The 15,699-nt window shown below is 42.7% G+C and overlaps 3 protein-coding genes across 11 annotated transcripts in view; 1 reads left to right on the forward strand and 2 right to left on the reverse strand.

Moving 5' to 3' along the window:
- Positions 1-6,755, reverse strand: part of LOC147650037 (uncharacterized) — a 21,578-nt gene extending 14,823 nt beyond the window's left edge. The window contains exons 1-4 of the mRNA XM_086854964.1: positions 6,716-6,755; positions 3,447-5,128; positions 2,861-3,012; positions 724-789 (exon numbers count right to left, since the gene is read on the reverse strand). Coding sequence (XP_086711090.1) covers positions 4,362-5,128; positions 6,716-6,755 — 807 coding nt within the window. The 3' untranslated portion in view covers positions 724-789; positions 2,861-3,012; positions 3,447-4,361. The remainder of the gene's footprint in view (positions 1-723; positions 790-2,860; positions 3,013-3,446; positions 5,129-6,715) is intronic.
- Positions 4,509-13,212, forward strand: SNN (stannin). Of its 3 annotated transcripts, none has more exons than XM_086853666.1 (3): positions 4,509-4,598; positions 5,502-5,620; positions 10,535-13,212. In XM_086853666.1, the coding sequence occupies exon 3, from the start codon at positions 10,602-10,604 to the stop codon at positions 10,863-10,865; it is 264 nt and encodes an 87-aa protein (XP_086709792.1). In that variant the 5' UTR covers positions 4,509-4,598; positions 5,502-5,620; positions 10,535-10,601; the 3' UTR covers positions 10,866-13,212. The 3 variants fall into 3 exon arrangements, with proteins under 3 accessions (XP_086709792.1, XP_023792395.1, XP_023792396.1); XM_023936628.2 differs by lacking the exons at positions 4,509-4,598; positions 5,502-5,620 and adding exons at positions 8,905-8,981; positions 9,079-9,122; XM_023936627.2 differs by lacking the exons at positions 4,509-4,598; positions 5,502-5,620 and adding an exon at positions 8,146-8,232.
- TXNDC11 (thioredoxin domain containing 11) overlaps positions 6,868-15,699 on the reverse strand; it is a 32,448-nt gene continuing 23,616 nt past the window's right edge. For 3 of the 7 annotated variants that reach the window (XM_086853660.1, XM_086853658.1, XM_086853656.1), the window contains 2 exons: positions 13,209-13,869; positions 11,415-11,504 (listed from right to left, as the gene is read on the reverse strand). In XM_086853660.1, coding sequence (XP_086709786.1) covers positions 13,242-13,869 — 628 coding nt within the window. In that variant the 3' untranslated portion in view covers positions 11,415-11,504; positions 13,209-13,241. Of the gene's footprint in view, positions 7,231-9,724; positions 9,930-11,414; positions 11,505-12,784; positions 13,870-15,699 lie in introns of those variants that run through there. The other 4 variants (XM_086853657.1, XM_086853659.1, XM_086853655.1 and 1 more) reach the window with 2 other exon arrangements.

Below are 15,699 nucleotides of genomic sequence, written 5' to 3' on the forward strand. Positions count from 1 at the left end.
TTTTCACCTTTTATCATCTATGGCGTTACATATAAAAGCTGTCTTTTCAGGGCAGAATGCAAGGCATCCAGGCAGAACCACCTCTTGTCCCAGCTTACGTTCTATGCCAAAAAAGGGCTACAGCCTTCAGAATCCTAAATTAAAGCTTACACTCAAATGGGTTTTCAACAATCAATTTTCCCTGGCCTGGATTCACAGTCTCTCATCATGAAGCACCACTTACAGCACTAATCAGAATTACAGAATGTATCTTTCAATTATGCTGCCATATAAAAACTATCTTTTGAGGATTTTCTTTTAAATAGGTGTGGTGGGTATTCCTAGCACTAATGCAGAAGTGGATTGATTCTAGTATTCAGATATACAGTGAGTCTATTCTCACACTAATCTTAAAAGTGCTTTTACATTTCATGAGTCACACCCATAATTACAAATAGCTGAGTACAAAACCCAAGAGATGCTTTCTTAAGCAGAAGACTAAGGAAAGCTGGTAGGGTTCCACAGCAGAAGAATGCAAGAAAAGCTTTGAGGGCATGTACAGCATGCTCCAGTAGAGGAAGCAAATCCTCATTTAGTATTACCCTGAGGTTTTGCAAAACTTAAAAAAATTTAAACTTTGACCTGTACAAACTCTTCATATACTTTCATTTCTTTTCATGCACAGAGCTGGATTAATAATTTCTCATGCATTTTTTTTCCAAGAGAAATAAGAAAACATAAAACCTGCTCAAGTTGCTGGAGAAGGTCAACTTGGTCCCATTTTCTCTGTTGTATGTGCTCTCCAATGACCTGCAAGCAAACATGCAAGATATTATTTAGACCTCCTCAAACAGACAGCAGCAGTTTGTCCTCTTTATCAATCCCCCTATAAACCTACAAAAGTGTTCTGTGTGGTCTCTTTCCCTGATGAACTTTCTAGAGTGCACAATGGTTACCGAACATGTTTTGCACCAAGGAGTGCTACAGAACAACAGGAAATGGAACATATTATAGGTGTAATATGCATCTGCTGCATATTCGCTGTCCTTCCAAGTGCAAATGAACGGAGCATATGGTTTATTTTACTGGCCACCATTTTGGAAGTAACACAACATATGCCCCTAATTAAAGGAACAAATATTGACAATAATTGTTCAAAATTTAAGCATAATGAATATACAAAGAATATACTTAGAGGGCACAGGATATAGCTGACAGAAGGAAACACCCAAAATAAGTACTTTTAAAATAGCCATGTTAGTAGACACAAGTGTGTGATGTGAATTTACAACAACGAAAACAATTTATTTCTAAAAAAAAAAATACAGACATATCTTAATCTGGTCATTTATTTCTCTGACAGTGGTATAGTTCCTGAAGACAAACAAAAGAATCTCTTTAATTAGTAAAAAATTAGTAAAATCAAAGCTGCTGGAAACTATACTTGGGTCAGAATAGCTCCAGGAGAGAGCCAGATGACTGTGACAATGGCAACTACAACTGCCCCCAGAATTCTTCTATGGATAAATCCCAGTGAAATCTTATAAGCACATATAATGGTTTACTCTTGAGTGCTTGTGATATGAAAACATCAAAGCAGAAGTGTGTGCTTTAAACAATAGTATACATTTGGAAAATTGTCAAATCTGTTTATGTAAATTATGAATATTGAGGAAGAAATCTTACTGATAACGTTGTAATTATTTTCTAAGGAAGAGAAAAGTATCTCCTGCAGTAGCATGTTGCATGTTCACAGTTGTACATTACTTGTGCACAGCTAAGGAGCAGCAGTAAATAAATAAATAAGAGAAAACTCTCATTTTTTCATCCTTAGCACAGCTGAAAACCATATTACTCAATGGCCTTAAATGAGTATGCTTCAGCAGCTCCTGGTGAAGAACACAGTGGGTTCTTTGCTCCCCATGGGTGGATCAGAGATCATTACACCCTTGCCCCTGCTAAAAGCCTTAAGGGTTAACCAGGGATGGGTGAAGGTGGGAAAGTAAGAGGAGCTTCTAAGCGATTTTGAAGAATTAACAGCTCTGTACTTTCTTCACAGCAGACTAGAAATTTCCCATCCAAGTCTGCGCAGAGCAAGCAGCCCATTTACGAAGATAAGAAACTGATGTGAATGAACCTGCTTTGTTCTCTGTGCCATTTACTAAATAGGAGATGCAAAATGTCTATTAAAACTTTCTCAAGGGCAAAAAGTTTTCAAATTATACCAAAAGAGAATTCCATTCTTCTTTTAAGAGAAGATTATTGCAGCTATTACTGGATGGCTTTCACCAGTCAGCTTTGTCGTAATTGCATTCATGGTTTTTGTACAAAAGGGCATGACCCTTCTCACTGAAATGGATTGGGACACTTGGAGTGGAGACTCCATCCATGGTTACGTAAGTAAAAAAGGCATCTCTGGAGAGATCAAAGTGTCAAAATGAGATTTAGACATCTGCTCAGCTGACAGAAGGTTACTACCATGGCCAGTATTTTGCCAGACAATCCAGACCATTAGTTACCAACAGTGAAAGAAACCCAGTATCTGTGCTTATTCCTCCCCTTCTTTCAAGAAAGATTATGAGCTTTTAAGGTTTAGTGGTGTTTCACCATCTTTTCTATGGTGGTTGATGCATACAGTAGAAACTGATCCTGCACTACACTTATTAGATACAAAGCTTAAACAGTTAATCTTACATTAAACAATGACTTTTATAAAAAATATTCTTAACTGGCTGTGGTATCTCAGATATTCCATGCCACCATACATTTTTGATTAAACAAGCTGCAGGATGGTGTGCTTGGGGCAGTGTATACCATGAAACAGCTGCTCTGCTAATGCTGCAAACTGGCTAGATAGGATTTGGGAGCAGTCCAGAGTTACCTGTCATCTTAGGAAGGTCTCCTGACACACCTACATATATGAAGGGGGCTGTATAGTTCCCAGGCAAAAGGTAACCTGTGTCTGGATGGCTCAGAGTGTAAGTAGAGGAGGTGAGGCATCCCTGCAGGTACTGGGCCATATTTAGCTTTCCACTGAAAGAGAATAGAAAGAGACCATGCACGTTGTTTCATACTTATGGTGGACACTGCATCTGTGGAAGGAAATATTAGTTTTACTCAACAGAAAATTTTAGTGTTGTGTTGGTTTTGGTTAGAATAGAGAAAGTTTTCCTCATAGTAGCTACTGTAGGGCTATATTTTGGATCTTCCTTGAAAGCAGGGTTGATAATTAAAAGTGAATAACAAAATAGAGTCATTTGATTCTCTCCCCCATCCTGCAAATGGGCAGCTTGTTCACTGATTGGGGCTAAATCACCAGATAAACTGTGTTGTAAAACAAGTTTTTCTCTAAGTTATGGTGACTTCCAAACTTAATCTTCTGTCACAGTCTATTTCCTGTAAACTAATTTTGCCAATCTTCAGATGAACCTCAAATAAGTTGGAATCTTTGTTGCCAGTAACTATACCTCATCAGAGGAGTCACAATATTCTTTTTTACGCCAGTGATGACTGGTGACAAACCCCTGTATTGGGCTATTTCCCAACTGCCGCATCATGGCATGAATTACCAAATATAATGGGTATACTGGGAATGAGACTTCACTGCAGGTTTGAGGCAGACACCCTCAGGCGCTGTCTGCTCGGGGCCACGGACGGAGGGGCCCGTTAGGGCCGTCAGAGCCAACACTGTGGCGGCTCAGGCATGGCCTCCGCTAACGGCGCCCTTGTCCTTGCCGTCCGGTGAACCGAGAAGGCGCCTCTTGCCGGGTCACGGAGGTGTCCGAGGGGTTTTATCCCAGCGGGGCTGGGGAGGTGAGCGCTGGAGCTGGGTCAGCGATGTCCAACACCCTCACTCCCTGGCGGGGGCCGCTGTGCCCTCACGCGCTCGCCTGGACTCCGCGCGGGGCCGAGGGCTGAGGGCGGAGCCGGCGAGGGGAAGGAGCGCGGCCCTTCAAAGGAGCCCTTCAGTACAGCCTCGGCTTCCGCGACCCGCCAAGCAGCGTCTGGAAAACGTGTCCTGTGGAAAGTGGCTGAGGGAGCTGGGTTTGTTTAGTCCCGACGAGGCTCAGGATGGACCTCATCACTCTCTACAGCTGCCTGAAAGAAGGTGGTAGTGGGCTGGGGGCCGGTGTCCTCTGCCGTACCCACAGTGAAGGGACCAGAGGAAAAGGCTTTAAGCTGAGACGGGCTGTTCGGCTAGTCGGACAATGGAATAGGGAGGTGGTGGCGGCGACACTACCTCTGGTGATGTTTAAGAGGAAGAGGCGTCTGGATGTGGCTCTGGCTGATGTGGTTTAGAGGTTTAGGGGTGATTGTGGTGGTGCTGGGTTGACGGTTCGACTGGACGGTATTAAAGATCTCTTCCAACCTCAATGATTCCACTATTCCATGCTTCTATGATTCTCTGGCTCCGTGATTCTGCTCTGTGATTCCGTTCTCACCCCTCGCGGGGCGGGACCCACCGTGGCAGTCACGGGAAGGGAGGGAAGGGCCGCGGGGGCCCCGCCCGTCAGCTGTTGCTGCCCGGGCCCCGATTGGCGCCGCGCGGCGCCGCCCGGCCCCCGGTATAAGGCGGCGGTGCGGGCGGGGAAGGAGCTGCCGCGGCTGCGGCGAGGCCGGTGGGTGAATTTGGGCTTTTCGGGGTGGTGGCCGCGGGCGAGCGATCTGGGGGCGGGGGGAGGCTGGGCTCGACTCCGTGCGGGGCGGGGGTGGACTCGCTGTGCTGCGAACAGGGGCGGGGGTTGGTGAGGCGGGCAGGCACCCGCGCTGGGGTCGGGGCCGCCTGAGCTCTCCCCACGTTCCCCCGCCCTGGGCGAGGGCCGCCCCTCCTCGCTCTTTGTGTCCGCCGCAGCCCACGGGAGGGTCCGCGCCTGGCCCTGCCGGGCTCCGAGTGGTGCTGGGCGCCCCGCAGGCCTCGCGTGGGCCCCGTGGGTGACTGGGGGCTTCCCCCAGCCCGGGCGTCCCGTGCCGCCTCGTCGCCTGTCCCGGGGCTCGTCCCCGTCTGCCGGTGATTTGCAGCTGCCTTGCCGTGCTGCAGTCACAAGGCAATGCCTCACGGATCGTCGGTGGCTGTTCGGGTTGGGCGCCGGGTTCCTCTCGGCTGGAGAGGCTCGTCCCTGCTCGCCCAATGCAATGAGTTCGGTACGTGCTGCAGGGTATGTCCAAACCGACCTTTATGATGACGATCCGGGAGTTTTTGGTAACGTAAGTTGTTCAAACTGAATCTTGTTCCTTCGTCTGAGTATCTGCAGTGTACCGTGCCGTCTCGTGCTCCTTTTCCTGACACAAATGTAGGTGTAGACATTTGTTAGTAGATGTTGCTTTTGAATAAACCTAAAGAACTTGAAACCAGTTGTGAGACTCTTGCCTTGATTAGCAGGTAGGTGAAACAGTAAGGGATCTTTCCCTGACAGCTTCTGCCAGGAACCAGTAGTTAAACATAATTATGTCGTTGGAAAGCCAAAAGTTAAAGGCACTCAGGATGCAGAGCAGTTAGAGACCAACGTGATCCCTCTCCACAGGGGAACATCGAGAAGGAAGACTTGCCAGACAAGATCCAAAACCAGTGTGACCTTCGCCTTTCTTATAAGGTGACTCAGAAACTGCGTAGAGGACTCCTGGCCAGATCTGCTTGGTGCAGGTACGTGACTGATTCCTGGGGTACTTGCTGTCTAAAGCTTTGCGCTGTGTATAAAAACTGTTTGAGTCTCAGAAATATCAGGTGCTGTGTAGCTGCTGTTAGACAAAGCCATTTAAAAAAAAACCCAAAATGACACATTTGGAGATCTACCTTGAATCTAAATAAAACCCCCTTTTTTTTATCAGCAAGTTAATGTTAGCATCTCAGTATTCTAATATATCAAGAATTAAACTATGTCAGGGGATATATACAACATACTACTTCTGGTAATGGAATGTCAGAAGTGACTCTTACCATGTCAGGACAGACTTTTCATTAGAGCTCCGTGTGTATGTGACACTGACATTAATATCTGGAGTATGACAGATGTTTTGCCAGCCATGCAATTGCCTCTGAAGTCAACAAGTTCTTAACACTGTAAGTGTGTTTCCAGTTCTCCATTAACTGGCTGACTTGCCTGACAGGTAGTTAGAGCATAAACCTCCTCCACTTGCTGTGCTGCTGAGAAAGTCTGTCTGCTCTTGTAACTGTCGTCATGTCTGGAAAACATCTTAAGCTGCTACTCTCTCATCTCTCCACCTTGCTGTCCTTCTGTAAATTACCAACTTCTGTGTGGACTGGTTTGGTGCAAAGCTTTAAAAGTGAGTCTTGATTAAGTCTAAGGTACCACTACACCTAATGTGGGAACTAACTGCTGTTGCAGCCAACGCTGTTAGGTAACAGCTTTCATTCTAGAATGTCTAACAGTTGCCTGAATGTTAAGTTCTTGGAATACTGTCCACAGCTAATTAGCCACAGAAAAGCCTTCTTCTTTACTTCCTCATCAAAACTATAATAAGGGTTGGGAAAAGATGATTTACATTGAAGCCTTCTAGTAAATAGCTCCCTGCTTCTAAAATAGCCTCTGGCCAAGCCCCAGCTTGTGCAAGGTAACCTGGCATTATCAGAAGGAGGCAGTATTAACTGGAGTTAATAAAGAATAAGTGATACCTTTTTTTATGTGTAAGTAGTGAAGACTGAGCACTGCTGTATTGTAAAGGCCTTACTTTCTGTGGGTAGTGTGGATACACATTTTTGTGCCTGTGGTAAACGTACAGCACTGATCTTCCCAGCGAGTTCTCCCCTTGTCTTCCATTGGCAAGAAAGATGTTACTGTGATGAGTACGCAGCATTCCTCAAAAAGGATTTTGCTAGCAGAAACAGGAGAAATCATTTTTCACAATTAGAAGCACACTGATTACAAGCTGTTGTTGGAGGCTTTTTAACTGAACAATTTTTACTGATTTTTTTTTTTAAATTAAGCTGAAGGTCATTCTGGTAGCTTTATTCTCATTTCTTTACTGTGCCCCATTTAACTTACTTTAGGTGGTATACTATAATACAGTAGCTCCCACCTCCTCCCCTCCCTGGCCCCCTCCCCCCCCCAAAAAAAAAGAGCCCAAAGACTTAATACTTGAACCTTGACCATAACTGCTTGATGAGGACTTCAGTACATTTGGGCGAACTACAGTAAATTTGCTTTTGAAGGCTCTTCCCATACCTTTGGCTTGAATGGTAGTGGTGAAACATGCCTGCAGGCACTAACAATAGTGAATTTAGCAGCATAGTGCCTGTAATAATGAAAAACTTGGTTTAGAAAATAATTCTAGTCTTAAACTACATTTGTCCCCTAGCAGCCTTCTGCAATTCTGCTTTTCTGTTTGTCCTTTACTTACAGCTTCTGAATTGGATAATAAAACTTCACAAATGAATTTCTGAGTACAAGCTGGTATTAGGCAAAAAAACAAAATAAGCAACTTACTTATGGAAAAATGGTTTCTAGCTGATGTTTTCACTGCCCAATTGCTGTAGGAACTGAAATAGGCTATTTGCAGTTCACACCAGTGATCTGACTAATCTCACTAATGAGTAAATATACTTAGATGCTTGATTTGATAGCAGGGTGGTGGGCAGGGACATAGCTCTACAAGTGCCACCAAATACATATGGATGGTGCTGGCAATTCCTCTGAAGATCAGGAATTTACAGCCTCTAATATCTTCCAGTAAAAGTGATGAATGAAGGCAGTGTTGCTCCTGGTATGCTCATAGGGGCTTTTTAGCTCAGGTAGGCTTTAAAGGGAAAGTTGAGTCTGAAGTATTTGTGGCCTTTAAACTAATTTAAAGGGGATCTACAGAATGCAGTATTTTCCCTATCAAGAAGGGGAATACAGAGACAGCTTAATCTGGATTCCAATTAGTTGCTCGTGGAAAGAACAGCAAGGTTGGAGTTGTGTGTCCAGAAAACACCACAATCCCAAGGCTTCTTTGGAAGTTCTTACTGATATAGTTACAACATGCAAATGTACTGTGCTAAGGGTAGAACTAAAGCTGCAGGAGAGCTTTAGCTCTAGCTGTACAGTGACCTAAAGCCAGAAAAAATAGCAGCGTGAGCTAGCAACAACACTAGAGCTCCCAAACTACCTAAAGCCACTGTCACGCACTATTAACTAGTTGTTTGTGCCATCTGTACAGATGCTTAATACCTGACTTTATATGGGGTGCTGGCTTGCAAGTCCCTGAGTGGGAACAGGATATGCCTGAAGGAATGATGCCACACTTTGTCATTGAGAGGTGAAGTTCTTTGATTTCTAAATCAAATAGAAAATATTTTGAATTTTAAAAGTAAAAATCTATGGATTTGGCCAAGAAAGATCTTTGAGGAATCTGTAAGTTACTATGTTGCACTTGAACTCAAAATTGTCTTTTCAGTATAAATCAGTCTTGTGCATCCTGAAGCAAGATTGCCAGAAGATCCTGGTGATAGAGAGGCTGGTGATGTGCACAGTTTCATACTTTATATACCAGTCAGACTGGCAGAGGGGTACCATCTGCAATAGTTTCCACTATGAAAAACTATTTTCTAGGTGACAGTAACTGCTTAATGTAAGGCTATTTGCTGACCCAAACTGCTGTAGAGGAACAGTAGCTGTCACTGCTAGTTGCAATAGTGCAAGCTGCAGAAGAGGCCTCAATGTGGCCATGCAGCATCTGTGTGAGAAGCGAGGTAAACTATTTATGCTGATGCTGTACTGTTTTGGCTGGATCAAACAGTGCTGCTCTTCAGACATGCCCTGAGGAAAAATGAACTACATGAAAGTCACTCTTAATCAGCCTCAGCTGATTACCCTGTGTTGAGTAAGCATTGCAGAACCAAGGTGATTATGACAAATCATACACTGGCTGCAGTGGGCACACAGCCCTGCTGAGGGTGTGTGGTGTGGTCAGGTTTGGTTTTACTACTTAGGCAAAACTGGGTCTGCAGAACTTGGCTGGTTGTATCCAATACACTAGAAGCTATCGATTGCTGTGGTTTAGTGTCTGTAAGTTATGTGACACTGGACTCTAATGACACATGCTGAACTCTGTAGTGGAGGTGTCCTTGCTGAAATGGTGATACACATAGGTCTGTCATTCCAGGAGACATCAGGAAACAAACTTAGTCTCTGGCTTGAGCTGTCTTGGTAAGGATCCTGCACTGTAATTGCCTTGACTCTTGTTGAAATGCTGTAATCCAGTGGTCCTGGCACAAGGTGGATTAAGACTGACTTCTCCTGAGGGGTTTTTGTGTCAAGATGCTGCACTTGCAGCTGAGATTCAGCAGTAATGGTGAAGAAGAGCCTTTCCTGGACCAGGTGTATATGACCCTCAACAGACTGGCAGCCAGAAGATACTCCTATTACCTCACTGCCGGTCAGTGGGTACAGGTCAGGAGAAAAGCACATGTGGACTTAAAACTGGCCTTAGAACCTCTAGGGACTGCGTCTTTTGTAGCTGAAATGGCAGTATTGAGCCTTAACCTGATTTTTATAGTACAGAGCTAAGATATGTTCCTGGGTAGAACTGTCTCTGCTTTAACATCTTCCATGAGTTTGTGTTTTGTTGAAAATCTAGGGTAGTAGGAAAGAAGCAAGTCATTCATTCATTACCTTTTATGTCCTAGTTGAAGGAAGGAAAGTGAAGCTATCAGCTTTGTTAACAGTAACTCTGATACTAAAGATAAGGCTTACATGAGTTTTTTAAATAGAGTTGTGAATTTGGAAGGAGAAGTAGCAAAAGGCATTACCTGTGTATTTTTGTCCTGCTCAAACTACAGCAAATTAAGGAAGTCTTGGAGCTCTTCCAGTTTCCTGCTGCTGCCTCTCCTCCAATTCCAGCTGCAGCCCTAACAGACTGCCTTTCTCTTATGGTTTTAAAGCCACTAAGAGCAGCAGAAGCTTAAAATGGTATTTCCATCGTGCTTTCATTAGTCTTAAATACAGTGCTACCTGCTTTTTATGAAAAAAAAGCAACAGACATTTTATGTGCATTTATCAGCTCAATGAACAAACAATTAATAACCATGTACCCAGCCCTTGTAAGCAGACCAGTGTTATAGACAGACTTACAGTAATGCATTAGCACTGCAACTACCAACACAATTAGCTTACCAATCCTGGAATTGTTAGTATATAAGAAGGATGTTTGTGAATTAAAATTTTAAAAGGGCCAGACACCCAAATGTACCGTTTCTGAAGGATTCCTTGAGGAAAATTAAACTTAGCTGAATTGCTACCTTGTTATGGATTTGAGATTTCACTTGTGATACAGCATTTGTATCAACAGTCTTCAATCTCCCTGTACTGAACTGTATGAATTCCATAGAGCTTTCAGTCTTGTCTTATATATCATAGTGAAAATTGTTACCTCTTAGAAGGCTGACCACATGCTATCTCAGTATGTCAGGAGCCAAAACGTGTTCTGTGATTCTATTACTGTGCACAAAGCACTGAGTGCAAGAGGATCACATGCCCTTGTAGACAATACCAGCCACAAATATAATCTTGCTGAGTGCAGCAAAACTGCACAAGTTCATTATTTATTTTTAACCCTGCAGGAGTTTGAAGATGCATCAAGACTGATAGTGATCTTCCTGAAGAAGAGTACAGCCTGAATTATTGGCCATGTCTATCACAGATCACAGCCCCACTACTGGAGTGGTGACTGTCATTGTTATCCTGATCGCTATTGCGGCTCTGGGAGCCCTGATCCTGGGCTGTTGGTGCTACCTGCGGCTGCAGAAGCTCAGCCAGTCTGAGGATGAGGAAAGCATTGTGGGTGAGGGAGAAACCAAAGAGCCCTTTCTGCTGGTGCAGTACTCTGCTAAAGGACCCTGTGTGGAGAGGAAAGCGAAGCTAACTCCGAACGGCCCAGAAGTACACAGCTAACTCGGAGCAGCACGTGCAGGTGGACTATGCTCATGGCATGTGTAACCAGCAGAAGCATCTCAATACTGTGAAGAACCTGGTCATGTGCGCACTGCTCATCAGAAAACACCCTGATGAGAATTAAATAAGCTTTGTTTGCAGCTTATGCAGCATGCACTGAGAAGTTGCACTTTGCACTGACTGTGTATCCTAATTCCTCTATGGCAGGAGCTGACTCGCCTGGTGTAATGTCCATTGCTGGCAATGGGCACAGGGATATACTGGTGTGAAGAGACCACTACTGTTTTTTGTCACGTGAATGTTTAGCTGAGCATCCTTTTGATGGAGCTGCTGTAATGTGAACTACTTTACAACTGTGAACTGTAAATAGGCTGCCAGAAACTCCTTGCTTTGTGTTCTATAGCACATGGGAATATGATACAACTGTATATAATATACAGGGGGCCTCCTGAAACACTACCAAGGATGGGGCTCCAGACCTTCAAAACCAAACCTGCAGTTAAAGCTTGCCTCTGCTACTAGGTTGAGTGTGGACCATTAAGTCAGAACTCCTTTGAATGGTTTATTGGACTGATGCAGAGTACTTCATTTGAAGAGATATATGCCTTCAGTAATATGCTGAAGAAGGAGACACAGGAGCTGCAAGAAAAGAAGAGTTCCTTTAGCTGCAGCTATGTTGGTTAAGCTTTTGGCTGCTAGAACTGAGTTCTTTATGTAGCTACTGCAAGGAAACTGCCATTTTGATGGGTTCCAACCTGGGAACTTATGATGGATACTAAACCCTCAGGGAAAGTCCAGAAGGTTTCCAGGTGTTTGAAATGGCAGTAGAGCAGGCTTCTCTCTTCCATAGGTCTGTGTGCTGAAACTGTAGAAGTGGTTACCTAGCAAAACTGGCTTAAGTGCAAGGAGTATGAATTCTTCCCAGAACCTTGGTTTGTGTACTTAGGGTGTATGTTATCAGCATGTCACAAAAAGGCATTTTACTCTACAGCCAGCCAACTCTAGAATTCAGTTAATGTATCTTGTATATAACTTTTGATTGAACTGTGCTACAACAGGAGAAGTTTCAGTCTTTTCTACTGTTGATAGGAGCAAGGATTATTGCTGGTCAGTTTGTAGAAGTTTTTAGCTAGCAATGGCCAAGTTCTTCCGGATAACATACATTTCCTGCTCTGTGCTGGAGTTCAGCTATAGGAACTGTAAGAAGGTGTTAAATAGGAAGTTCTGGACTACAAAGGTTTAGGGGAAGAGGAACAACACTGAGCAGCCAATGCCAGCTTATATACTCTAAAACTTTTCATGTAGGCACACATGCTTAGAGGTCACTGGCCTGTTTTCTATTACTTTATACATGGCCTCCTTTGCATACTGATATTTTTAAACACTTAATTGCCTAGCCTTAATTCAGCTCCAGAGGAAGCATTAGACTTGTTTCTTGTACCTGTACATACAGAATAACTTAAAGCCTAGCAAGCTTGCTTGAGAATTTCAACTATATGCAAGACAAGAATGGCCTAGGCAAAAAGTTGTCCCCTTCTTCTACACTAAGATGTTGAATTGTTTTGTTAGTGCTACATTTGCCTTTTTAAAATTGAAAGCTGTAATTTGAAGCAAAAAAAAAATTGTCAGTAGCAAAAAGCTCCTGCTGTTGCTTCTTGAGTACAATATATGGGGTACAGCTGATAATGTTCTTACCCTGACACATGCTTTTTAAGACACTGCATGTATGGTCAAACCTGTACACTTAAATTGCTGCATTAGAGACCTCTTAAAAGCAAAGCAAAAAGGATTAATTCAATAAGACTTCCTCTAGTTTTCAGTAGAGAACAGCTCACATGTGGTTGCCAGGCAGTAAGAATACCAGTATACAAAAGGGATACAAAGTGCTGAAGTTCTAGAACAGAACAGTTGCAGCAAGATGACTTTGTCCATTCAAGTTTACTGATTACACAGATGAAGTATCTATTTTAATTCAGCAAAGAGAATGCAGTGTAAAGGGCAAACTTCAGAAATTATGGAAACGTATAAATCAAAGATCTGATTCCCCTTCTAGCAGCTGTAAGAGAAAGCCAGTGAAAACTAACTGGTCCCTATTCAGAGGTGCTGCATACTGCTGCCCCTACAAACCATTATCTTTCATTTAAATGGATAGATGATTCCAAGTTAGTGCAATAGTAAAGTGCAGAAAGTGTTTTCCGTTCTCCTCTTCTCTTAAGATGGGGTTATCTAATAAGTTGTTCAAGTATACAAAAATATTCCATTTGATTTTTCTTTTTCTAGATCATGTGGGGGAAGAAGTCTTTATTTACAATGAATGTCAATAAAATTTGCATAAATACCTACCCAATACTGCATCATTTGACTTTGTGTAAACAATTATTCTGTCCTATTTCCACTACTGTGCTCTGTCTCTATGGTATCAATATTATCAATCCTTCTTTCCTCTAAAGTAGCAGTAGCTGTTGAAAGTGATATATCATTAACTTCAGAAAGTGTTTTCTCAGATTGAATGGGTTCCTTAATTTCATCTTTGCTCTGTAGCTTTCCTCCTCGTGATGCCACCAGAATTCTCAGTAAAGCATTCTCTTTAAGGAGGTTTTCTGATGCATCAGCTAATTCTTGAAGCTTTTCAGCCATTTCTAACAATTCTTGATTCTTCTGATCATATGTGGCCTGTAACTGCTCACTGTGGAGCTGCAGAGTCTTGTGCTGCTTTTCCAGTGTGTGTTTTTGCTGCTGTAGTCTCTGCTCCTCTCTCCTGGCTTCAGAAAGCTGTGCTTCAAGCTGGTCATGGGCCTGATGAAGGGCACTGATTTCTGATCTTAACTTCTGAATTTCTCTCTCTAAGTGTGAGATGTGTCCTTGCTGTAGAACTGACTCTTTATGTAGACATTCTTTGGTACAGGGCTCTGACGAAGAAAGACTTGAATGATGTAAAATAAATTTCAGGAGATTGGGAAGGTTAATTGAAAAGTCTTCAGGGAACTTCACACTTTGCTCCTTCCTAGAAGGACATAACAAGTTAATAGTAAAATACTCAGGAAGGTTAAGGATAATTTTAGCTAAGCATCTGCTGTTCAACTCCAACTTCATATCTTATTTTTCATCAAGTAGGGTTAGTACAGCAGTTAAGAGAAACCTAAAATCATGTAATAAAGACAGAGCACACACATTTTCTTTTGATGAATACTCTTCATCTGTAGATGAAGGTCTGGGTGCTGTAAGCATCTCATCACGAGACTGGTATTTGAAGTCTGTTAAATCTCAGAAAACAGATTTCACTCTTAAAAAAGAAGTATTCATGATCATGGGTTATGAACTTCAGGTACATAGAGTAGAATCACTGTGTAATCAGAGCACAGTGCCATTACTATCTGTAAGTTGAAGGATGATATTTCAATGTACCTAAATTCTAATAATATATATAGACTTAAGTCCAGATCTGTAAAGCTACCCAATGGGAAGTGACTATTTTTAACCAGTTTTCCTGGAAGCAGTAGCTTAGTGAGTTGAAACCCATGGCAAGGGAGCAGTTTGTTTTAACATAAGTCAGTTTAGTCAGAACTAATGCCCTTTTGCTGTCAAAAAAAAAATAAAAATCTCTGCTTCTTCTCTTACTGCTTTGTCTTTATCAGAGGTGATGAAGGAAGCAAATGAAACAAGGTTTTTCTCTTGATTTCTGTTGGTGCATGGAGCAGGTAAGCCTCCTTACTTTCTGCAACAGCATAAACTGTTACAACAGGGCAAGAGATGCCAAGAACAGCAAGTACCAAATTTCTTCCTCAAGACTACTAACCACTAAAAACCAGTAGTTCCAGCTGTAACAAATGTTACAATTACTGTGCTTTGTGGACTCTGTGTACACATATGAGGCTAAACTGTCCTCTAAGGACTAAACTGGAACTCTTTCTGAACCAGTTCCATCTTCAGCGTGTTCCAGTATAACACAATTTCCCTTCCTCCTGCAGCATAGCCACTTCCACCTCATTCTGTACAACTGGGAAGCCAGCTAAGAGTTTATCACTATTGGTTCTGCTCCAGCTTTGCCAGTCAGCAGCATATTTTCTTTCCTGAGACAGCCATCAAAACAAGGAGAAAAGCTTAGTTTGCTTCCCTCTGGCTGTCAAATTCATGACTAGAAGAATGGTAAGTAGCATACATTCAAATATGGGTTAATTACGTAAGTGAGAAAAAGGACAGAGAATAAGCCCAAACCAAAATGACTGCAAAGCGAGAAAGCCAGATTCGGGTACAATGCCTAAAGCCTCCTGGTGCTCCTGTACAACAGGGACAACTCTTGTGTCCCCTTGTGTGTGACTTTATGTCCTGAATTGGTTACAATGTGCATCTGGAACAGGGGAGTTCCTCCCTTACCAGTTACACTTCCCTCAAAAATGCCTTCTGTAAAATCCACCTCATAAACATGTGGGATATAAAAATACTTCATTTACCTAAAACTACTTATTGTACAGCAGGTAGAAGACAGATACCATATTTTATCAATAATTCAAGAGCTTCGGTCAGATGAGGCTCCCACTCATCAAGATTAAGCTATTTCTGGCAGAGTAAGCACCATGAGTTTTCCTCCCCTGCAGCTTCCTGGTGATGGACCAAGTTATTTTAGCAATTACCATCAGCAGTTGCTCAGCTGAGTATCAGCTCCCATCCCAGATTAATGAATCATGACATAATTTAGGCAAAAAATAGTCTACGCTAAATCAAAATTGACTCATTATATTGTGGTAATGTTTTCCTACATCATCATCCATTTTTACTGATCAAAACCGCAGCATGTATCAAAGAAGTTAAAAGGCTATTTAAAACAAACAGCAGA

Source organism: Cyanistes caeruleus, chromosome 17, assembly GCF_971803275.1.
Source record: "Cyanistes caeruleus chromosome 17, bCyaCae1.hap1.1, whole genome shotgun sequence".
Taxonomy (NCBI): domain Eukaryota; kingdom Metazoa; phylum Chordata; class Aves; order Passeriformes; family Paridae; genus Cyanistes; species Cyanistes caeruleus.